We start from the raw sequence: 25,428 nt of genomic DNA on the forward strand, positions 1-25,428 counted from the left end.
AGGCGGTGACCAGCATCACTCGAAAACGGCTGAACCGATTAGTCTCAAACTTTACCACGAGCTTCTTAAATATATTTTTAATAAATAATCGAAGATTTTTCTTCACCGATAAATATTTTTGTTTTTTCATGAACAATTTAAAATCAAAATTTTGGTCAAAAATCGATATTTTTTTTGAGAAACCACCATTCTGTCAAATAATTTTATTTATAACGAAATAGTTTCTAGTTTCAGAGGATCCAGATCAGAGAAAATTCTGGGAAAAACGCTTTTTTCGGCCTTCTAACTCTAACTGCATGTAACCGCTTAAATAAAAAAAATGGAAAATAACAATGGATTTTGTACTTTTAAGATGAAAATCTTTAGTTACTGTAAATTTATAACTTCACCCCCCTTTTGAGTGACTTAAGCTTTTATACGATTTTATAATTTTTTAAGAAAGTTACCCCACATCCCCTACAGCTTCTATAGATTATGTTAAAAGAGCTCTATTAAAACAGAAATGTCAGGTGAAGATCGCGAATTTCCTGTCAAAACATATTTTCTCTCATCTCGTCGTTTGATAACTCAATTTTCATTCGCCGTTCACGCGCGCGAATGGGTCCCATAGTGGACAATTGCTTCAGCCTAAACTAGCCTAATAGGTATAATTACATTGTCTTAGTGTATTTTTCTAGGGAAATAAGATGCATTACAATCTATTTATAACCCATTTCGGGATATTACTATGCGGATACCATTTTTATTTAAATTTTTTTTTTTATTTTATTTAATATTTACTACTCAATACTTTATTCCCACTACATATTTTTGTTAATACTTGTAATGTTGATTGGAAAACTTCTTTACTAATTTCAATAATTTTTGGGTTCATCAAAATCATATCTAAGAGACGTAAAAGCACAACTTTCTAAAGTTTGAAATGAAATTTGAAAAAAGCGAGCCAAGCGGCACCGAGAGAATTGTAACTACTAAAACACTCAAGCCAAAAAGCCCGTTGTTTTCGATGCTCTGGAAAGTAAAAGGGTAGACACTCAAGGAGAAAAGGAGAGAAAGAGGTAGGATAGAATAGAGACATGGGTAGCTGATGCTGTGAGAACATTCTAGAGCTAGTCACATTGAAATTTTTCGTCAGGTTCGCTGATATCGGCGTTTGAATTGTTGGAGGTCAAAATTAAAACTTTCAAAAGTGACGCCTTGATGTCACTAGTGAATAATTCCTTGACAGTAATTGACTTTTATGTCATCTTTGACATTTGTCATGTAGACAGTTGTACAATTATACGCGAAGAAGAAAGTGGTAAAATTATCGATCTCAAAGCACAACATATAGCAAAATTGATTTTGGGCAATAAATGAATGAATGAATGAATATCGCAAAATTACTAATTTTTTAATGAAATAATCGTCCGAATGAGTCGACAATTCAAAAGCTGGTAAAAAATACCAAATTTCAAGAAGCTGATTGTGTTGGAAAGAAAGGCTAAAAAAAATGTACCAATAATTATACTCAGATGTAAAAAGACTTTTTTAGCAAGTATCAACTAAAACGGCACGAAACAATTCTCATTGCAGATATACACACAGTTTTCAGTAAGAAGTTGAAATTCACAGGGTGAATATGTTCAAATATCGGGAAAAAGGATGGAATATCAGGATAAATCATTTTAAGGACAAATAATATAAATTTGTACTAAAATGAATTAAAATTAATTCAAGTAGCACAACGAGCCCAAAAATTCGTTAAAAAAAGTAACATCACTATCATACAATCAAACGCAACACTAACCGAATTGCGAGCCAATATGCTGCAACTAAATTCGGCGTGAATCGGTTGGAACTTCATTCGAACAAATTTGATGGAACATTCAACTTTATGTGACAGCTAAATTAATGCGCCCAAAAATATGTTATGTAGCTTAGAAGCGCTGGAGTATAAAATAAAACTAAAGGGCATACAAACCATAGCTCGCAAGTTCTCTAATAAAACAGTCTTTGTTGATTTATTTGTTAGAATTTATTTTATTTCTTTATTCATATAATATTTATCATTGCATTATTAGTATTAGATTTTTTTACTATAAATATTTTGCTACATTTCATAATAATATAATTTATATTTACTTGTATTATTAGCGCTTATTTTATTAAATTTATCATTGCTGTTCTATGGCAGACTATTTATTTATATGTATGTATGTATGTATGCATGTATGCGTGAATACAATTCCATTTACGCATTTGCCCGCATAAACATATCGATTTGTAAGTAAATACATATATTAAAAGCATAAAAAATGCGTTTGGTAATTAATTTTAATTATAAGTAATGAAAAATTTTAAAATTATGATTATTTACAAAACAACACAAAAAAAAAAAATACAAAAAATAATACGAATCTGTATATAAAAATGGCGTAAATTACGTATTTAATATAAATTAATCATTTTTATTTGTATCTTATTGTAATATTATGCAAATCTGATTTTTTGTTTCATGAAATCGGATTACTTTATGAGAGCAAAAATTTGTTTAACAAAGCAAAAAAAAAAAAGATGCTTATATTCAAAGAAGAGCTCTCGCCCACATTGTAGCTTATCCAAATATTACAAACTTTCGGTGATATTTTTCATTAGATTAATTCTTTTATGTGAAGTTGACAAGGATAAACTTCTGGCTATTTGCTTCCTTGTCTATGTGCTTGTAAAAAATTATTCAGGGATACCCCTAATGTGGCTTTCTCATTTGGATTGTTCGGTAATGTTGAATGTATTTAATGATTTTTGAACGAATTTCCATTAAAAAGATATGCTTACAAATTTTTATACCATAATAAGGTGGCACAAAATTAATCATCCAATCTTGTGTTTGAATAACTTTTTTGCCTAAATAAAAAATTGATTTTAAGTGTTGCAAATTTGTATGGTGATCTTCACTGCGCTTCGTTACTTGTCTGTTTGTATACTGTAGCTGTCTAGTGCACAAGTGTCAAATATGTTTGAAGTACGACGCTATTTTCAAAAGATATATAAGTATCTTCCGATAGGATGATTAATTTTGCGGCACCTTGTGCATTCACTTGCCAGCACTTTCAAAAGTCTGTGTAGCCAAACTAATTACGAAAAACAAAACGAACAGAACGGATCATAAATTGAATCAGATCTCTATAACAAATTTTTCCAGATCCCGATCACTGACCATTGACAAATACAGCTATAATATCCGGTTGTTGAAGCTGTGCTGTCGACCGTTCGTAAAGCGTAGTTTTACTGATTTAAATATCTGTAGACTTTTGACAAAACCACTTAATTATTTTCGGCAGAATTTGCGTTTAATTGCTGAACTTTTATAAATAATTTTTTTTATCAACTTTTATTAGAATAAATCTTCTAACTATCGCTGTAATTGGCATTTTAAACCCTCCGTTGGACAACTTTTTTAAAACCTTCGATTGAGCACCTCGCTTTGGCCTTTTCTTTGTCCTGTTTAAGGATCCCTTTTAGACGGTTATATCCATACATCGATAGAAAATAAATAGGAAGCTACCTGGAAGCTCAAGCCGTTAGCTATAACAGAAATATGTTAAGTTCGATAAATTCCAAAATCGAAAAACCCAGTCTCAACCAGACCCGGGTGCCCAAACGGAGGTTTAAATATTGCATTATAACTCAAAAATTTACTGGTTGACATGAAGCAAGAGTTAAAGCGATAACACGCGTAAGTTGCTCTGCTAAAAGTCGATGAGTGTGCTTTATAGTGATACAAGTAGTAGTAACATTAGCAGCGATGTTAGCCATTCGACTTTTGATGATATTCGTATTATAATTTCTTCATCGAAATATATGTAGCTACTTAATTATTTTCTTTTTCAACTACCTTCAATCATTGAGTGAGTAAAATAATCTCCCCTGTCTTCGCAGTGTGACAATGTCAACGTAGAAAAAAACGCAACAATTGCCGTTCTCGGCTGATTTGGCAGAAATTGTGATTTGAGTCAATTTGGAAGATGAAGAGGACTTTTTCAAATTCAATAAAAAACGTTGTTATTTCACAATTTTATTTTAGTAATATGTAAATTTATACATTGAAGTACAATCATTGAAGAAAAAAATCGAAACTTTAAAAGCCAAAAATCGAACGTAGGCTCTCCTGAGTGGCGCGCCAATACGTCCTATCGACCGTTGCGAGGAGACATAACATTCCGAATTTAACATTGCTTTCGAAACAGTGCTCATTTATCGAATTTATTACTAGTTTCGAGCTATCGAAAATGGGAAGCAACGGCAAACAAGCGACACTTATGTATGTATATAGAAAGTAGATTTGCTTAGTGCCGATTTACGCACAGAAACATTTGGAAGGGGAACATTTTGTTCATGTGAGAAGGACGGACAGGGAAGAGAGAGGGGATTTTGTTACATAGGCAAATATTTGGAAGGGCAACATTTTGTTCGTGCGAGAAGGACGGACAGGGAAGAGAGATGGAATTTAGTCTCCCGTTCTGTCGACACGCTTTGTGCTTCTTATTCGTATTGTCAAACTTAAAATTGCAAAATAATTTTAGACAGTTGCTTCATTTGTTTTCTTTTTTTGTGAGAGAAAAAGTTCTGAGTTCTCTGTTGGTTTCCAATCAAATGGGAAAAATCAACGATAACAAACATCAAAACTCTGCTTGGAAAATACAGGATGATTTTTGCTAGTAAAGTAGGTATGATTTAATGGTAAATGTTTATGTTGAATTTAATTTTTTTCCATGTCTAGATAACCAAGTTAATTTTAAGTTAAGTATTAATATAAGAAGTTTTTTTAATATAATTTTTTTTTATTCAAGTACAAAAATTTATATATATTAATGTGAAAAAAAACTATTGATTATTTAATCAATTTAGTTTGCCTTCTGCATTGAAATATTTAAGAAACTGTTACGAGCTTTACATGTAATTTCGTGGCTTGTAGAAAATATCCGAACTAGAAGATGCTAAAGAAGTAAACGTCAAAAACAATAAATGTGAACGAAAACAATTTTGTCCGCGTGAACCCGAATGAAACATTAAAAAAGAATTTCCACTGTCTTCCTTCGCGAAAAAATAGATAACACGAGCTAGTTGTACAGAATCGATACTTAAAGTAGTAAGTATCCTAATCTAAAAGGAGTCGTCAGTACTCGGTACTGTATGCTGAAAAATACTCAGAAGTACTCAGTACTAGACATTAAATTGAAAATTTTACTTAGTATGAATCATTGAGTAAATAAGAATCAGTGCTTGGGTGACGGCAAATCGTCAGGGCACTTGCTTTGTGTCGAGCAAAGACATTGCCAAGTTTTGCACGCTGACCGACCGCATTACCGCATTAGTTACTCAATCTATGAATTCATTCACTTACTCTTAAATAAGCATTTTGCCCGCCCTCAGTGCTGGCTAACTGTACACAAAATAAGTCGGTACTACATTAGCATTAACCCTTTTAGCCCGATATATCTTCGCGTTGTGCACTTGCTAAAAGTGCATCTCAAAATCTCTGTGTTTCAAAATATCTTTATAAAATGTTAAACGGGTTCATATTCGATGCAACAACAAATAAAAAATGGTTATTTTGGTATCTCTTATGCTGATTAGAGCGGAGGATCTGTATATGTATGTTAGAGCGTTGACGTAGTAACGGGACACGACATATCCTTCGGATATCTGTCAGCACGGGATAGTTTCTATGCAACGTAATCGCAATCTTTACGATGTTTCCGATAGTTTTCAGAATACTCAAGTGGCCCGCGTCCATCGATACGGCGAGCCTAAAATCTTGTTCAGCCTTTCTTGATCCATCTAACGTGCAGTCAGTGTTCAAAAGCCGTCAACATTTTCATAGAACCACAATTAGCAGCGAAAAATGTTGTCAGTTTTGTAGGTAAGTTTTTGGAAAGATTCAATTTTCAATAAATATCGCAACATAATTGTAATATTCTCCGTTTATTTCGCAATATACTGCTCTTTAAATTTTGTTTATATCACTCCTACTCTCGTTTTTATGAGCATTTTTGCAAACCTCTGCACATTCGCCGATTCGACCCCCGGTATTAAAAGGGTTAAAGCGAGATGAGTATATTTATGTTGCTCATGTCCAGAAATGCTATTCAGTAATGCTTTATCAATTAATTGCTTTTTAGGCTTGCTTGCTTTCCAAATTGACCCACCCTGGAGTCATTCAAAATCAGCTCTTTTTTAAATAAAGTACGTCCAGATTGCAAATAAAGTATTGGTAAAAGTAAAAACACCCGATTCTCAAAATAAACGTTGCCGAAGTACTCAGCTCATGGATGCCGAAGAGCATACCATTTATTACGATTTGTTGTATTTGTTGTGGTAGCGTCATTAAGCACTCCACAACATTTTGATGAATGTTGTGAGAGTGAGAGGCTTTCCCCAAGAACAACATAAACCAGACCGTCGTTAGCCGTTTGATTGCTCTCGCTGATTATGAAAAAAAAGATATATACATATGTATACATACATATATATACATATGTATGTGTCTTGAGTTACCGAATTTGTATGCATATGTAAGTATGTAAGTTTTAATATCTTAAATCGTTAAAGTTTTTTCGTTAACAATCATCAGCTTTAGCCAAGAATTTATTTTTTTCCTAAATTACGCTGCATGTTTTTAAGCTTACTTTTTTAATTAAAAGCTATTTATGCGCATACATATATTTTTGATGTGTATTTTTTTTTATTAAATATTTGTTTTTAAATTTTTCACTTATAGTTATTTGTTGTTTTTTATTTGCTTTTTTTGGTAGATTTGTCGCATCATAAAATTCTCATTTTTAATAATATTTTAATATTTTTCACTAATAACATTTGCAACGCCAATAGCTGCTCGCGCTTTTATGCTCTTCGCAGAGAAATTTGTGAACATTTAATGTACAATTAATTTAGTTAGTTTTGGCTTAATTACAATGTTAATCTACTAAAACAGTCTTATTTAAAAAAAAACTAAACATTATACGCTTACACACGCAACTATACGTAAGCATGCTTATTTTTACTTGAACTTTATATGTATGTATGTAGATATATATGTATTTATGTATAGATTTTCTTAACATCACTTGCACTTTCTGCATTTCTTCCTTTTTTGTTTCAAGTGTAGCCGAAGCCTTAATTTGTAACTAGAAATCTTGGCGTTAACTTCACTACATGTCAACATGTACGTATGTATGTATGTACGAAGGTGGCTTGAGAAATCGATGAAAATCATAATCTAACATTTTGCTTCTTATATTTCGGGTGTTTTTTAGCTGCATGAGAACTATCGATATCGATAACTATAGTTTGACAGCTGAGAATGGCAAACTGTGTTGATATTTCTGTTCATCATGAACCGTTTAACGCCATGAATTGTTTCCAAATTGTGAAAATTTAGTTGAAAAAAAAAAGAAAAATCTGAGGAGGTGATTGCAGAAAGCAATGGCTATCTTTCAGAATTGCACAAATTCTAATATTCGGAAGGGATCAACAAACTAGAATAGCGTTGGACGAGGGACTTTTCAAACGACCCTCGTATACTTGCACGTACATACAGGCATATATTATATATAGTATGTAATAAATGTCGCTATCATTTTTCATCTTTAGCCGCTGCAAGTATTGCGTCAGCTTAAACAGCAAAGATATGCATAAACGATAGAGAAAATTGTTAAATTATAATAAATAAATAGCTTCATACTTTTGTAGGGATATGCAGAGGATAAGCTTAAATGTAAGTCCTATATATTTTTATATTTACTTTACACTTTAGCTTTAATCATTTATATTGCTGCTGTGAGTATTGCTGCTTGTGTTGTATTTGTTATTGTGGCTGCTGTTGCTGTTGCTGCTGTCGCTTTTGTTGTTGATGCTATTGTCGCTTCAAGCGATGCTGCATCTACAACTTCTGTGAAACTTTGCGTCTCTCCCAACTCTGCGCTACCCCCCACCGTGGCCACACTTTTGTTAGCAGCAAATTTCTCCTCTAAGTCATCACTTTTGTTGCTAATACTTTCTTGTTGTTGCTGCTGCTGCTGCTGTGCATGTTGGCTATTTATTTCTTGTTGAAAACGATTACGCCGCAAAGTTTTCGCTCGCTCCATCATGCCGAGTCTCCGCACGTTGGCCCCATCTTCGGCCTCGCTCTCAACATTGGTGCTCTGTAGCTGCATATGTTGCTGCCTGTAATAGGGTTGCTGTTGATGTTGATGATGGTAATGATGTTGTTGTTTCCAAGGTTTACGTTTCAAATTTGTATGTGTCGACCACCTGCTTGGCGAGGATAAATTCAATTTCACTCCAACATCAAAATGGATGTGCGCTACTCACTTTGATAGTTTTCTTCGTTTAGCCAGAGGCTCGTCATAGTCGAGGCGGCTGGAAACAAATGAACCGCCAGCTGAGGTGCTTTGCGCAAGACCTGAAAATTGTAATTTTTTAAAGGAATTTAAGTAATGGGTAGTTTAATAAGAAGGTAGTAACTAAGTTACTGATTTCAGCTGTGCCGAAGGCAAGATACCGCCCAATAAATTGAATATTAAAGTTTTTTTAGATATTAAATAAAAATAGCGATTATCAAATTCGAAGGAAATATGCTTTTGTTATGTTAAGCTAGAAATATAAATAGCAAATAGTAGCTATTAAATGGATTCTCACCTTGTTTGCGTTTTGAGCCACGTGGCAGTGGCCGTAGCGCACTATCGTTTTGTTGCTGGTGTTGTTGCAACGGATGTCGTTTGACTGCACAGCTCTTGCCCCGACAGCCCTTCAACTTCTCCAATGTGTCATGCATATACGATTTTTCCTCGCTGGTTAATGAGGAGGCGCGATTTTGTGTCTCAAAGGGATCTGTAAAAGATTAATTTGGGGTTATTACTTATGAACTGGAGTTGTATGTAAATATGGAAATATACGAATACGATTTTAAATTTTGTTCTCTTATTTTCTTTTTTCTCATTACCGACATAGGACATTTCTTATACTGGATTTAAGGAAATACATACAAGGTGGCGCAAAATTAATCATAAAATTTTGTTTTTGAGTAAACTTTTTATAAAAAAAAAGTTTCATAATCAGGAAAGTGTCCATCATTTCCTGGGCGATTTTTTGAGTCTGACAGCCTTTGGAAATAAATGTTTCGGTTGATACAGGGTGGGCTATGTAAAATTTGCTTTTTGAATCGGCTATAAAAAAAAAACGAATCAATATAATTTCAAACTTTTTTTTTTATTTTGAAGATTGAACATTGTCATTTATGAATGAAAAATAATATCGTTGAAATGACTGCCACAACTGGCTTTACAGTAGGCCATTCGATCAACCCAATTTTTAGGCATAGGGCATTGTTTGGGCTCCAATTTCATGAATGGCAACTTCGATTTCGTGTTTGAAAGCATCAATCGTCTCTGGATGGTTCGCATAACATTTATCCTTAACGGCTCCCTACAAAAAATAGTTCAACGGGCTTAAATCACAGCTCCGAGGCGGCGAATTTATATCGGAATTTCGGCTGATTATTCGGTTTTCAAAAACGGTAACTTTGGCAGTGTGACAAGTTGCACCGTCCTGTTGAAACCAAATGTCGTCCATGTCATCCTCTTAAATTTTTGGAAACAACTCGTTGAGCATGTCACGGTAACGCTCGGAATTTACTGTAACCGCGGCACCTCGCTCATTTTCGAAAAAAAATGGCCCGATGATGCCGCCAGACCAAAAACCGCACCCAACAGTGAGACGTTGTGAATGCATTTGCTTCTCTGCAGTAACGTTTGGATTTTCTGAGCCCCAAATCCGACAATTTTGCTTATTGATGTAGCCACCGATGTCAGAAAAGAAGAATAAGACTCACCACTTTGAAAATAGGTTTTGAATATTTTCCAATTGTGTTCAAGCGTATAGCGTCGTAAATGTCAAACCTTTAAGTAAATTATGAACACATTTGACATGTCATTTGTGTTACTATTCTCAAAAAAATAGGTGGTTCAAAAAGCAAACGCTATATGGCCCACCCTGTAGTAGGCTTATAGATTTTCACTATACGAGGCTTGAATAAATTTAGTAGAGACGTCAGTGGTTTTTGCCATGAAAAAGCTACTCAAAAACAAACCAGCTACCATTCGATGACATAAAACTGGTCGCTCTATTTGTGGAAAAACAATAAGATCCATACCACAAATTGGAGGAGGAGCTTGACAAAACTGGCAACAAAGGATACTCGCGCTCATTTCGCCGATTCCGTTCAGGTTTTTTTGATGTTTAAGATGCATCTCGCTTAGGCAGGCCCGTCTTGGAAAATGGAGATAAAATCACAGAAATAATCGAAGTTGAACGGTAGGTTAGTAGTCGTAGCATCGCCCAGGAGCTAAAGCTCGACCATTAAACAGCTTAAAATCATTCGCCCAAAATTAAAGGATTTCTTTTCCCTAACCACTAATATGTATAAAATGGTTCGACCAATAACGCTACCAAAATTGGTGTATTAGCCAACAAAAGTACAACAAATTAACGCCTTGGCACGCTAATTTACGCCCAAGTAGTCACTTGAGAACCACAGCAATTAGCCAACCATATCCGCCACTCATTAGTATGTGGCATTATTATTATTTTTATTTATATTAATGTTATTTTTGTTGTTCTAACTCTTCATTACTGGTCCAAGCTAAAACTATGACCATACATTTTTCTCCTTCCTCTCCAACTTACCAATTTTCAAATTATAGAAGGTTATTAGCCCAGTGGTGAATTCGCAATATAAATAATTGTGCGTTGCATTTATGGTGCGCACACACGAGTACGTGTTGTTGTTGGCGTTCATGCAGAAACAGAAAGGAATGTCGTTCCAAAGTGGAGCTGTACGCCAATGCGAGTTGTCGTGCGAGAAGCAGTTCATCTTCTCCGAAAGACATTCCTTCTCCAAGCGGGCCTTCTTGATGCGCTTCCGTTCCTTTTTGCGCTGACGCTCTTCCTTTAGCTTACGACGAGCTTCGCGTGCAACCTCTTTAGAATCGGCATAACTAAAATTGAGAATTGAGTCAAATAATATATAAAAAAAATATTGAAATTGACGCTTAATTTAATTAAATTCTACGCACCTCTCAATATCCGGTTCGCAGTAGCATTCGGCAGGTTGACCTTTTTGTTGCTGGAATGGATCGGCGTGTTGTGTGTTGCCTAAGCCAGTGAAAATTTCCTTTTGCCCAAGATTGTTGAGCGTTACTGGGCTGAGCACATCAGCTTCATGCGGCTCCTTTGTGGTGGCTGCAAAAGAAAAAGGTAATTGTAAATACGAGCAGAGTAAAGCAAACGAACGAAGTTAATTGCAAATGCCACAAACTCACTTTCACTGCTGCTGGGCGCAAGACTGATATTTGACGGTGAAATTGTTGTCGACCAAAGTAAACGCGTTTTTGTTGTTGTGGCTGGTGCTGTTGCTGCTTCATTTATAGTTGCCGTTGCACCACTGCTAATGGTTACACCATCTCTAGTTGCTGTTGTTGCTCGAGTGATTGTTGTTGCTGTACTCTTTATACCATTCATTAGCCGCACTGTTGTTGGACGCGTTGTTGCCGATGATGTTGTTGTAATCAATGTATTCACTGCCTGTGCGACAGTTGAATTCGGAACTTGTGGACGCCTTCGCCTTTGTATCTGCGATTGTCCACCACTCAGACTGCCATTATGCCCCTGCATGCGACCTTTGCCGTACGAGTTCTTACCACCATAACCACCAACTCCAGCACCACTGCCACTTTCATTGTTAATCTCATTACTGTACGTGGCAGTCACGCCAAAACCGAAATGTCTTTGCGCAAAGTAGTTCATATCGAATTCGCGTCCGCCCATTGACTTATCATAGCGTCGTCGGCCACCACCACCAGCTCCACCAGGCAAATGTTGCCGCTGGTATGGGTGATGATTGTAGTTGTGGCCGCCACGCTGGTAGAAATTATTATTATGAATGCCACTGCCACCGCCATTGCGGCGACGTCCTTTTTGTCTGCGACCCGAGTAATCTGAAATATTGTAAGACAGCTCTTCACCATTTTCATGCTCCTCCGCCTTATTTCTGCTTTCAATACTGCCACTGCGTGGTACATAGTCTCTGTCCCAATAGCGACCAGAATGGTAATGCAGTTGTTGCTGTTGTTGTTGGCCCAATTGCTGTTGTTTACTCTCGCGCATTTGCTTCTTAATATCCTTCAGATGTGTTATCTTATCCTTGAGCACTTTGATTAGCATATCAATTTGATTGCGCGACTTGCGCCACGTCTTCTCATCATCGTAAATTACATCGGAGCAATTCACCTTGCCCGTTTGTGATTCAATGTAACAACGCGTGCCCACACGACCGCCCACTTTGGGAAACTTGCCGCCCCGCACAAAGCCAGCTGCCGACAAGGTGGTCGTATAGTTGGGTTGGTGCAAATCATTTGGAGCAATAAATTTCAATTCCAGTGTTTCGAGCGTCTTTTGTATTTCCTGTATAACCTTTGATATGGCATCGTTGGATGAATTGTTGCCTGTCTTCTCACCATCAGCTGTATTCGCGTCGATGGTGGTGGGTGTTTCGAAGAAGCTGGAGGTTAGTTCACGTTTGGCGCGTTTTGGTTGACTTAGGTGGTCCTCAATAGAGGAAAGTGTGTCATGTAGATCAAGCAGTTCTTCCATCTCATAGGGCAGTTCTGTGTGAAACACTTCGTTCGGATCCGAAAGGTCATCCGCAGAACGTTTATTGCGTCGTGAAAAACGTGATTGATTTTGAGTTCTGTATGGAAAAATACAGGTGCCGATTAGTAAGGAAAGATAATCCCTACTAAGCTAAAATAAGCATAGTGTTTTCCGTTATAACGGGGCACTGCCTAACAGGCAAAACCACACCCAGAGAATGGACGCGGAAACACATGACTTCTGTAGAAGCTGTCTAGAGGAGAAATAGGAAAAGATGATCTCGCACTTTCTGTGTCATTGTCCTGCTCTATCCGTAGATTTACAATTTAATATATGATTTATCTTTTTTTTTAATGAATTGGAAGATCTCAGTACTGTGGAAGCACACACTGGTTTTAGGAGAGATAAACATAAGTCCCCACGCGGCATCACAATCGACTATGAGCCTGAGTGTGTCCCATAGTGGACAGCCGCTTCAATCTAACCTAACCTAACGAACAGTCCGAGGTTCACCATTCCAGCGCATTAATTTCTTACTACTTTTCTGTCGTGCAGAGCCCAATCCCACAAGTTCAAGCGCTTCAAATGATTTAAAATTTTCATTTATGAGTATTTTTTGCATCATCAACGATTTTTCATGAGCGAGATCATTACTTTCTTCAACGTCCAGATAGTTTAATCACAGTTTTCTTATCGCTTACCTCTTCCGAATGCGATCTCCTTCAAAATAATTGCGATTGGTTTTGATCTTCGTATAGACAACGCCATCTGGTGTGAAGCAAGCGCAATTCCGTTTCGTTTCTTTTTTCGTAAATTTCGATATCTCTTCGAGGTGGTGTTGAAGCTGCAACTAAAGTTAGACAAATCAATTCATGGAAGATGAAATATTTCAAAAATTACAAATTAATGGCTACAAATATCAAACCAACGAACTTTTTAAATTAATAATAAAATTATTATAAAAAAGAATGTTAGCTGTGAAAACCATTTTGCACTCGACTCACATGAAATTTGCACTTATGCTTACGCCATCGCCCATCTTCATTGACACACTTCCACTTCTGTCCGTGTCGGCAATTCTCCAGCAAAGCAGGATCTGAGCATTCCGAATTCAAACGCATCATTTTCGTCATATACGGCGCCATCGGTAAATTATTATCATATTGGTCCTGCTGTTCCTGATCCAAACCCTCTTCTTGAGCTTCGTCCACATCTAATTCGTCTTCAATATCTTCATCTAATACCCCAGACGAAACATCATCATCGGTATCTGTGTCAAGATCATCCTCAGCATCATCCTCTATTTCTGCGTCTATTCTAGCCTCTGTTTATGTATAGTAGGTAATATATAAAATATAGGCCTACCCAATATTGCACATTACTCTACACCTACCCTTCTCAGCTTCCGCGCCCAACTCTCCTTCGAGCTCCAGCTCTTCATGCGAATCCAAATCGATTGCATCTAGACTTGACGAATTACTTGTTGTACTCGCGTTGAACGATGCTAGCTCTTCAATAAAAGTGCTATTCGCTAGCCGCATATTTAGCCGATCTATCTGCAGACGCGCACGTGATTCGGCAATTTGCTCAGGAGTTTCGCGACGGCCTGAACTCTCTATCAAAAACGTATCCGGCCACTGATCACGCACATTACGCTGTCGACTGAAAAGCAGCGGTAAAATGCTGCGTCCATCCATATGCTGCGGTGTCGTTACGCCACCAATGTCCAGGAAAGTGGGTGCCAAATCGACATTTAAGACGATCTCATCAACACTGTGGGAGTGGCGTATGGGAGAATAAAGGCATGCCTCAGACTAGTTTACTAATATAAGAAATATTAAATACTTACACTCTTGCTGGCTGGATGCCTGGTCCACGTATCAGAAAAGGTACGCGCACATCAAACTCAAATGGAAAGCTTTTACCTTTGATCAAACCGAACTGACCCAAGTGATAGCCGTGATCGGAGGTATAGATAATGTACGTATTATCGAGCTCACCCAAAGCTTTAAGCTCATTGCAGACACGCTCCACGGCGACATCTACACTCTGCAACGTTTGCAACCGCTTCGTCATCAGTACATTCGTGAAACGTTTATGTACTGGTTCCATGGGTTGCGTGACGCGCAGTATCCATTGTTTATCGGGGTTGGGCGCATGATCGTAAGAAGGTGTGCTGTTTGAAAAATGAGAATTAATAAAGTTCTAGAACTGCTTTTACAGTTAAGCGAACTCACTGATGAGTTGTTACATTGAAGAAGAGATGACTATATTGTGGCGCTGAGTCTTCAGGTCCGTGTGGAGCCGGAAAACTCATTGTCAGCATCACAGGCTTTCTTTGGTTTTGTTGTTTCGAGGAGCGTAGAAATGCTATTGAATCATTCGCTATCAAATCGGGGTAGTAGTCCTGCCAAAATAGAACGGAAGTGGCATGTTTTTAAGTAAACTTAAGGAGGAATTGGAAAAGTTAAGGCAAGCGGCAGCAGGGTTTAGATATAATCGATTTTGTATTGACTTCAATAACAATCTTCAAGATTCTGTCAAATAATGTCTTCTCCTATAAAGGTGAATTTATTTTCAATGAAGGTTTGGATTTGTTATTAATCGATATTTGACAATTGTTTAATGTTTGCAAGTGGGTTCCATACTATTATAATGCACTGCAAATTTAGGTGTAGGGAACCTTTATATTGGCCCTTACGCTCTCCATTGCTTGTCTGTTTGTAAACTGTACATTTAGGTGCTAACCCATTTGTAAAAATTGTAAATATTCTGGTAGAGTGATTAATTTTGTGCCACCTAGTAGTTGTGACTGCGAACTCCGAAATAGGCGCTACAAGAGGCGCAAAGGGCGTGGCTTGTATAACCGGTCATTGGCTATTTGGTAGGCACTCTTTGGGACTAGAAGTTGTAGAGATGAGGAAGAGGAAGAAACAGTTGAGCACCTCCTTTGCGATTGTCTAGCCTTAGCTAAAATCAGAGCAGATTTTCTAGGAAGATAATTTTTCAATTATCTTACGGAACTGTCCGGGGTAGAGATAGGACCAATCCTGCGCTTCATAAGAGCTGCTAAATGGTTCCACGAAGGAAAATAAATGAGGTTCCCGTGTCGCACAGTGGTATCACACAGAACCTGTACAGACCGACTACCACTATAACCTAACCTAACCTTCATACTGAAATCAGTAAATACCTGGAGTTTGATATAGGAAACATAGCAAAATGTGAACTCGGAGCGAAATAACGAGAAGTGAGAAAGTGCTGGTAAACCACTTTTCTAGCAAAGCTCCAGCATACGTACTCGTAAATTACGTCCATTTGCAGACGAAAAACTCGATAAGTTATAGGAATACCACTATGAAACATTCAGGGATTTCTGAGCAAAGTTTGAGCTATTAATGAACAAATTAGAAATTTCCTTCCACGAAGTGGTAACTTCAACTTGGGAAACAAAAAGAAGTCGCACGGGGCCATATCGCGCGTTATCGTGATGAAAAATCCAAAAATTGTTTGCCCACATTTCCGGCCGGCCAGGCAGTCACTAATGATCCGATGGCGCTAAAAAGTGACAGATGTGTGTCTTACAGTCGTACCAACATAAGAAAAAAATATGGGCTGATTCCCACGTGCGCGGTTCGTTAAAATTAAACATTCCCGGTACTTTCGGGTATAGGACAAGGTATGTATAGGACAACAACAACAAGAGTAGCGAGATTGAAGTACATCGAAATGTTTATCTTACAGAAATCTATGCAACACGTTTAGATGAAGCTCTTTTTTCTTCACAAGTCTCACACCGATTTCGCCAGAAGTAGTGTAAAAATCGAATGATATAGGATTAGCATGCAGAGTGACATTTGGAAATATCTAAAGTCCTTTTGAAGACCTGCCTTGCCTTTCATTTTTTCGCAAATGTTTTGTTTTTCTAAGTGCTGCCACTAAGTGCGTAATAATTTGAAATTCGTACCTTCTCATAATCGAAACCATGCTTGATTTTCTGCCCATTCATGTTGATGCTATAATTGTAGTATTTCGAGTTCATAATAAGACCTCCCCATTCACGCCAACCCGGCGGTATATACGAACCATTGTACTTATTCAAGTACTTGCCAAAGTATCCCGTACGATAGCCGGCATTCGAGAGATATGTGGCAAAGGAGCGCGTCTCATGCGTGGCCTGCCACTGGGGACTCGAACAGTTGTCGTTGTTGGTGAAGACCATGTGATTGTGTACGTACATGCCGGTCAGCAGTGATGAACGTGCCGGGCAACACATAGGCGTGGTGGTGTAGGCGTGACGGAATTCAGCGCCACCATCACGCAGCCAACGCAGAGTGCGCGGCATAAAATTTAACGATCCCAATTCGACATCCTGATCGTCGGTGAGTATTAAAATAATGTTTGGCTTGCGCTCACGTGTTGGAAATGCCGACGAGTCACGTGAGTAGCGTTTGTAGAACGAAGAAGATGACGATGATGATGGTGCTGAGGGCGACGACGACGATGATGATGAAGGATGACTGCTGCTACCACTCAGGTAGCTGGCGGCATAGCCCCCAACGACTGGGTTTTGTGTGTGTCCGCGATGTTGACGATGATGTTGGCGTGTGTGTTGTTGTTGGTGCTGGTGTTGTTGGTGTGTATGCTTTTGGTTCGCTCTGTGCTGCGTTTCGTACACTTCGCCCAATTCCTCTTCACGCTTTTCGCGTTCGTGCAGCGCATGACGACGATGATGCTGCCGCCGTCGTTGCTGCTGATGATGCTGTTGTTGTGTCTTAGTTTGTTGCCTCTGATGTTCTTGTAGTATATTTTCTTCTTGCAAATCCTTATTTGCATATAAGGTTGGTAGAGTTTCTTTGGCCGCTGCTGCCGTCAGCAACAAATTGAGCATAAAAATCAGGAATATGCAGGCAATAAGTGCAATTTGTTGCATTTGCTTTGACTGCATTTTGTTGCTGTTGTAGTTGCAATTGCAGTCTCAAGTCTATTTTTTATATCACTATCACTATCACAGTCTCATTCGTGCAATGTCGTATTGCCGATATTTGGAGTCGATCCAAATTGGTGTTGTTTCACAATAATTGTTTGGGGCACTTAGTGCTACGTCATGCTGACAGTTTTATGGAAAACTCGCTGGCTGGTGTAGGTAATAGCACTCGAATATGTATATGCTGGCGGCTCATGACGCCACTAGAACTGCAAAGGAAAAAGGGAGGATGTTAAAGTTTTATCGGTGGCTATTAATTTTTAAAGCATTTGTGATATTCGGATTAAAATTTGGCAGAAACTAAAAGTAAGAGGAGATGGAAAATTAAATCGACTATAAAGAGATTAGCTAAGGTGATTTTATGATCTTAATAACGATACTCTTTCAACAACAAATCTTAGTGTGAGTTCTTAAAAGTGAAAGTAAACGCGAATACTTCTACACAACACCAGCTGTACCCAACCATGGCTTTTTGTGGTTCATTTGGTTAAATAAAAATAAAATATCTCATTATATCGGGTGAATTGGGACTATCGATATCGATAACTACTTAGTCTTGCCATAAATCCCATGACAAATTTTTCAATGTATACGGCGAGAATAAATTCCCAGAATAAAGTTCCGTTATTTTTGCTTTTGCTCGTATGCATTGACTACTAAAAAACTATACTCAATTTTGTGGCAAATGTCGTTTGTTACCAATGGAGTGAGGAGTTAAGGAAAATCGCATTGCATTACAAAAGTGTGGTAAAAGTGCAAGTGAGATTCACGAATTGCTGAAAATCATAATATTTCAAGAATGTTTGTTTACCGCACGATCAATCGTTGTGCCAAACGTCTGAAGTGACAGTCAGAAAAAGAAGTGGTCGTCCTCGCGCGCTTCGAACCAGCCATAGAAGCCGTTCGAGAAAGAATTCGCAGAAATCCCCCTAGAAAGCGGAAAACCATATCCGAGAAATTAATGTATCGACCAGATCCATATCAAGACTAATTACAGATGATCTCCACATGAAAGCCTTACGTCGCTCAACTAGCCATATTTTGACAACGCGCTTGAAGAAAATTAGACTCGACAGATGTAAGCAGCTTCTTCGGTGTCACGCGGTCAACGGCCATAAAAATACAGTAGAGCGTCGATTATCCGAAAGTCGGTCATCCGAAACGTCGGTTAACCGAAAGGAAACATGAAAAAGTATGTACAAATGAAATAGAAACGATTAATAGAACAACGGAACATCATGATTTTGGCATTTTCCGTGTCTTTACCGATAGCATGTTATATTTTGAATATTCATAGGTATTGACAGCGTTGTACATATGTACAAACTTGCTTTCTGTCACGCGCTTTATGAATTTAATTTAGTATCGCAGTTCCTAAATATAACAGCGTCGGTGGTGTTAACGTGCCGCGAAACGAACGCGCATCGAACGCGCATCCGACGCCGACCGTTTTGTTTGACAATCTCTCATTAAAACACGAGCTGCCGGCAGAAGTACGGATCCGTCTAATCAGTTTGTTTCTCTATTGACGTTGACTGACTTCAGTGTTGTTTTAACGGTCCGTGCCGAAAACGTCAATGCCGAAAACGTAAACGAGTTGTGCTTAGTCTTTCTGACAAACTTAAAATTTTGGAACGATTAAAAAAAAAAGGTGCAAGTGGATCAAGTTTAGCTCGAGAGTTTGGTGTTGGACATTAAAAAAAACAGTGAATCTATCACAAAGTTTGCTTGAGTGCTGGACAGTGAGGATGGAAGCTTGCTTAGAAAAACAATGAAACACTGCAGTTTATTCATGGTTCATGCAGATAAATGCTCAAGGTCAACCAATAAATGGTCCTTTGATTTGCGAAAAGGCATTAGAAATGAACAGAAAACTTGGCAGAAAGCAATGATTTTAAAGCATCTACTGGTTGGCTCGAAAGATTCAAGTCTAGGCATGGAATTAGAGAGCTAGATATTCAAGGGGAGTATCAGCTGACATTGAAGCTGCTGAAAAGTTCAAAGAAAGTTTTAAGAGTTTGCTTGTACAGCAGTGTTATAAGGACAGTAGCGTCTACAATGCAGATGAAACTGGGTTATACTGGAAGAGAATGTCGACCAAATCCCTTGTCTCTAAAAAAGAAATGGCAGCGCCTGGATTCAAAGCAAGCAAATCTCGCACAACAGCCATGGTACGTGGAAACAATACGGGCACACATAGACTACCTTTGCTGATCATAGGAAAATTTAAGAATCCAAGATGCCTCAAAGGAATAAAAAAACTGCTGCTTATTTACAAAAACCAAAAAAACTCTTGGATGAACACTCAAGTATTTATCGAGTGGTATGACGCTGTATTCTTTCCAAAGGTTAAAAAACATCAGATAGAAACTGGAGACACTGGAAATGTTTTATTAGTGATTGATAATGCTCCAAGTCATCCCTCAAACCTTTCACTTGAGAGAGAAGATGGAAAATTTAAGGTGATTTTCTTGCCACCCAATGTTACCTCAGTCCTTCAACCTATGGAAAAGGGGGTGATCGAAGCCTTCAAACGTTACTACAGAAAAGCGTTGCTTCGTAGTGTCCTAATCGGCCAAGAGAAAGATAAGACAATTCTTGAAATCTACAAAGGTATTAACTTGAAGGATGCGGTTTACATGGCAGCAGAAGCGTGGACTAATGTCAAAACGACTACTCTAAAGAAATCCTGGAATAAGCTTTGTCCAGCAGTTGAATCCGAAGCTAGCCCTACATCGGAAGAACCAACAAATGAAAACTTTGTTTCAGAAATGGTTGAGTTGATGAAAGAGGTTCCAGGATTTGAAGAATGTGACCAAGAAAATGTGCATGAATGGCTAGAATTTGACAAGGATGATCCTGGCTACGAATTGTTGACAGACGACGATATAGTAGCACAGGTTGAAGTTCCTGAAGATGACGACGATGATGACGAAATTAGTGATGACATCGTCTCAGCTGAAAAATGTCCGTCCAATGAAGAAGCCTTTAAATGCTTTGAGACTGTTATTAAATGGTTGGAACACCAAGCCGAATGCGATTCTGTACAGTTGCTGTCTTTAAAACGCCTAAGAGATTTGGCGGCAAAAAAACGAGTCTCAAAACTTAAGCCAACAAATATGTTCCCCTTTTTTTTGGATTAGTTTTGAACTATGTAAGTCACTTAACTAAAAAATGTTTAGACATACATATGTATTTATGTACCGTATGTGCAATCCCTACTTTAATGTGTATGTGTGTATTCATAATATGTACTGTACTCTAGTGTATAATTAAAAAACATCACATACATAATATGTATTCCTAATCCAATGACGTATTTTATTACCCTACCCTCAACAAAGAACTGGAATTTCGCAAATGTTCGTTTATCCGAAAAATCGATTATCCGAACACTCTCTGCACCAATTGTTTCGGATAATCGGCGCCCTACTGTATTCTTTTCACAGATGAGAAAATGTTCTTCAACACTGAAAGGAGTTTACAATAAGCAAAACGACAAAATCTATGTTAAAACTTCTGAAGACGCAAAAAATGTTGACCCAAGGGTTCAGCGTGGCCATCATCCAGCCTCCCTGATGATTTTTGGGGAGTGTCTTCTAAAGACGTTACATCTCTTCATTTCTGCGAAAAAGTGCTTATGACCGGGGCAAAAGTTTACAGGAGGATGTCTTAGAAGGCATAGTGAAGCATTTGAGCGGTACTCTCTTCAATGGAGAGCGTTGGATCTTCCAGCAAGATTCCCTCCCAACCCATAAGGCAAAAACCACCCAGCAGTGGTTAAAAAACAATACTCTTGGGTTCATAGCCGCGGAAGATTGGCCATCTGGAAATCAAGATCTAAATACATTGGACTACAGTTGTGGTCAGAACTGGAGAAAATGGTCTGTCGAAGGCCTCACAGAAATTTGGAGAGTCTCAAAAATCTTTGGTTCGAGTAGCGTAGTCAATATTTATGGAAACCGTGCGTGCTGCAAAAGCTGAATGGCCTAATCGTTTGAAGGCTTGTATAAAAGCAAATGGTGACCATTTCGAATGAAAATTTAAATTTTTTTTAATATTTACACATTTGAATAAAACTAACTTAAACTTGTAACAGAACTTATGGCAGGACTAAGTATAATTTGACAACTGAGAATGTGGCAAGTTGTACTGACATTGCTGTTCTGTATGATTTGGCGCCATACATACATGGATTGGTGCGTGACTACCATTCGGGAGTGCGTAGGGTCGAATCTCCGTGTATGAGCATCAAATAATAAAAGGTTTTTCTAATAGCGGTCACCAGCGGCAGGCAATGCAAACCTCGAAGTGTATTTCTGACATGAAAAAGCTCCTCATAAAAAACATTTGTTGTTTGGAGTCGGCTTAAAACTGTAGGTCTCTTCATTTGTGGAACAACATCATGATGCACACCATAAATAGGTGGAGGAGCTCGGCCAAACACCTAATAGAAGTGTACGTGCTAATTGTTTATTTTACTTAAGATTTTGCAAGTCATCGTGAATCGTTTAACGCCAGAACAACGCTTCCAAATTGTTTTTTACTTAAAAATAAAAAAAAAGATTTCTGTTCACGAAGTTCATAGAGCACTGCCGGTATTAGCGGATTTTATTTCTTTCGAAAAGAGGAAGTAGCTACCGTTACGGTAAATGGAGAGCGTTATCGAGCTATGCTGACTGAATTGTTTTCTTACCAAAATTTGCAATTGTTTCAGGCGCGATACTCATATATTTGTTTGTTTACATTTGCTTATTTTGATGTTTTTTCTGATTTGATAATTAATGTTGCCGGCGAAATTTCCCTGCTGTGAAGTTAGTACTAATATTAGAGAGAAAAGAAAATATCTGGATTTTATTTTTATATTTAAGTGTTTTTTTCTTATTACTGGAGTAACGAAATAATTGCTTTAGCCCGACTTGCTCTTCTTTGCAAATGAAAGCCAACCCTAATTTTTTCTTAATTTAATTAAAGTTACCCTGATTTAAATTGCCCCTTATAATAGAGTGTTTTACGCAAAGTGCGGTTTGCTGTGCTAACAACCTAAACCCAATCACACTTATTAAAACGAAAACACGTACAGGCTATCAAAAGCTCAGCAAACCGTAAAATACTCAATTTATATTCACACAGATTTGTAAAGATTTTACAAAATTATACTTGAATAGTTTGCTATGAGCTGAAACATGTGTACCCATTGGAGTCCATATACATACATATATATATGTGTGTGTGTGTATGTGTGCACCTACATAGAAATAAAGCTTTAAACCGCTTGTCAACAGTTGCCATTGACTAGTGCGTATAGAATCGTGGCATAAAAGGTCAGCTTTGTTGAGCCTTTTGCAAGCATTGAATCGATTTGAAAGAAAAAAGAAAAAAAAGAAGTCTTCATCAATTGATATTGACACTTTCGCTGGACTAATAACACCAAAAATCCGACAATGAAACTATTTTCGCTTATTCTTTTTGGCGCCTATACCTCAGCATTTTCTATTTCACACTTTTCACTCTTACTTTTAAGGCTTTGAATTCTGTGTCAAGCTATTCACTCCTTTTTTTTATCATGAATATTAAGTGTTGACATGCGACCTTGATGACGACGGTTCACTTGCAAGGAATGTTGATGTTCATTAAATATTTTCACTTTGGCAAGGCAGTGAGCTCTCAAGCCAAAACCTCGAGCTGCATTATTATATCATACAATAGAATGAAAGTTAACTGTGGCACAACGTCGTCACTTGCCACTTCATTTAAGTATGACATTACAAACGTGATGGCATGGGTATGTATGTACGTATGTATGTATGTATTTGAGTATGTGTGTGAAATTTCGCACAATAAATTTTATTTCAATTTGGTTCACTACTAACTTTTCTCTTTATTACATAACTTTCCTTTGTGGACCAATGCAAAGTGTGGAGGAAATGCTTTCAATGAGTGTCCTCCCTCATTGTTGTTTCCTGCCGTCGCTTTGCAAGTGGATGTTGCTGACTTTGCTGCCTTAGATTATACTGTGTTTTTTGTGTTTTTGTTTTGCAATTTCCACAATGCTGCAGCTGTTGGCGCTGCATGCCACAATACCACACAGAGACGTGCGTTATGGCGGAGGCGTTGCAGTGTCAAGCTTTTCGCATTCATTTTCCGTATTTCATTACCAACAAAGCACACACACGTGACACTACCACTTTTTTGTTGTTTTTGTGAAACATCACTTTTGCATGCTCACAAATAACCTGTAGTAAAACAGACCTTTTCCACACTCAAGCGGAACTGGCCCATTTCGGAACGACATCAGTTTGCGCTCAGTGGGCAGCAAATTCTTTTCAGTGACTCTTTTTATTAACTAAAATAGCTCGTTTAGTGGAGGCATGTGGAGATTTGCCGCTATATGTAAGTAAAAATATAAAGTGTGTTTTTTAAACGCTTAAGAACTGAAAATGATAGCACAAAACATAAATATTGTTGTAATGCATTTTTTTATTATAATCTCGTAGATCAATGCATGACATTTATTTTTTGAATAAAATATCCGGCTTATATTCGCCGCAGTTACGAGTCACATTTCCAATAAATCTGAATAACAAATCTAAATGAACCAAATCAGCCAAATTGCGACGCAAACGATGGTTATTTGGTTTCAATTCTTCCACGAGCTGTATTTTATAGGCACGTAAACCAAGATTCTTATCACAATGGAACGGCAACGGTCTGAGTGAGCTGGTTTAGACCAACTGCCACTTCTACCTAAGCCAAGAACTTTTGTAACATTTTGTACGTAGTCGAAGGATAAAAGCCAACAAGCTGAGAATGGCGAAGGATCGACATTTCGGCAACTTCTTCAACACTTCGCGCTATGAACTTCGCGAACAGATTTCAAAGTAAATTTCCACAATTTGGAAGCGTTTTTCTGGCATTAAATGATTCATGATAACTTGCCAAACCTTTTGTTTCCTTGTTCACTCCACTCGCCTGGACAAGACTCAGTCGTACGTTGGTTTCATTAATCTATTTGCTATCTGACTTTACCTTACTGATTAGAAATGTCAACACAGTTTGCCATTCTCAACTGACAAACCATAGTTATCGATATCTACCTGTATAGTTTTCCTGCGACGTAAGAAACAACCGATGCATGAGGAAAATTGGAAATAGTAATCGGATGTTTGCAAAAAGGCGTCTATTTCTTAAAAATCACATAGTATGGATTTTACTATCGACAAAAGACTAGCTGAGCTGACCGAGCCCAAAATACATTCTCACATCCACTCTTGTTTCCTCTGCAAAGCAATATTTTTGTATGTATGCATATATAATTGGCGCTTATGCCTTTTCTTGGGTATTTGGCTGAGCTCCTCCTCTTGATGTGCGCCTTGATATTTTTTTACAAATCGAGAAACCTACAGTTCTATGCCGCCCACGAACGACAGCAGGTTTTTTTATGAGATGCTTCTTCATGACAGAAATACACTCGGAGGTTTGTCATTGCCTGCCGAATGGCGATCGCTATTAGAAAAACTATTTTTTATCATTTGATGTTTCATGCACAAGTTTGCGAACCCGGGTACAAACGAATAGTAGTCACGCACCAACCCATTCCGCTACAGCAGCCACAAGGCACTGTAGTCCAGAAAATTTCAATTGTTCACATCAATTTGATCTTAAAGCATGAACTGATATTAGAAAATAAATCAATGAAGATCCAGATGCAAATATTCAACTAAGGGAATAAAACACTGAAAATGGGG

The 25,428-nt window shown here is 37.7% G+C and overlaps 2 protein-coding genes across 7 annotated transcripts in view; one reads left to right on the top strand and one right to left on the bottom strand.

Moving 5' to 3' along the window:
• Positions 1-5,086: 5,086 nt before the first annotated feature.
• LOC129242626 (extracellular sulfatase SULF-1 homolog) overlaps positions 5,087-25,428 on the bottom strand; it is a 283,861-nt gene continuing 263,519 nt past the window's right edge. For 5 of the 6 annotated variants that reach the window (XM_054879383.1, XM_054879417.1, XM_054879392.1 and 2 more), the window contains 12 exons: positions 16,661-17,889; positions 14,931-15,100; positions 14,543-14,869; positions 14,087-14,466; positions 13,698-14,017; positions 13,395-13,543; positions 11,364-12,790; positions 11,118-11,283; positions 10,729-11,039; positions 8,683-8,874; positions 8,356-8,446; positions 5,087-8,295 (listed from right to left, as the gene is read on the bottom strand). In XM_054879383.1, coding sequence (XP_054735358.1) covers positions 7,809-8,295; positions 8,356-8,446; positions 8,683-8,874; positions 10,729-11,039; positions 11,118-11,283; positions 11,364-12,790; positions 13,395-13,543; positions 13,698-14,017; positions 14,087-14,466; positions 14,543-14,869; positions 14,931-15,100; positions 16,661-17,641 — 5,001 coding nt within the window. In that variant the 5' untranslated portion in view covers positions 17,642-17,889 and the 3' untranslated portion in view covers positions 5,087-7,808. The remainder of the gene's footprint in view (positions 8,296-8,355; positions 8,447-8,682; positions 8,875-10,728; positions 11,040-11,117; positions 11,284-11,363; positions 12,791-13,394; positions 13,544-13,697; positions 14,018-14,086; positions 14,467-14,542; positions 14,870-14,930; positions 15,101-16,660; positions 17,890-25,428) is intronic. The other variant, XM_054879425.1, reaches the window with a different exon arrangement.
• On the top strand, positions 20,185-20,823 carry LOC129246849 (jerky protein homolog-like). Its single transcript, XM_054885560.1, has one exon. It carries the CDS (start codon positions 20,185-20,187, stop codon positions 20,821-20,823), a length of 639 nt encoding a protein of 212 aa, XP_054741535.1.

This window comes from Anastrepha obliqua, chromosome 1, assembly GCF_027943255.1.
Source record: "Anastrepha obliqua isolate idAnaObli1 chromosome 1, idAnaObli1_1.0, whole genome shotgun sequence".
NCBI lineage: Eukaryota > Metazoa > Arthropoda > Insecta > Diptera > Tephritidae > Anastrepha > Anastrepha obliqua.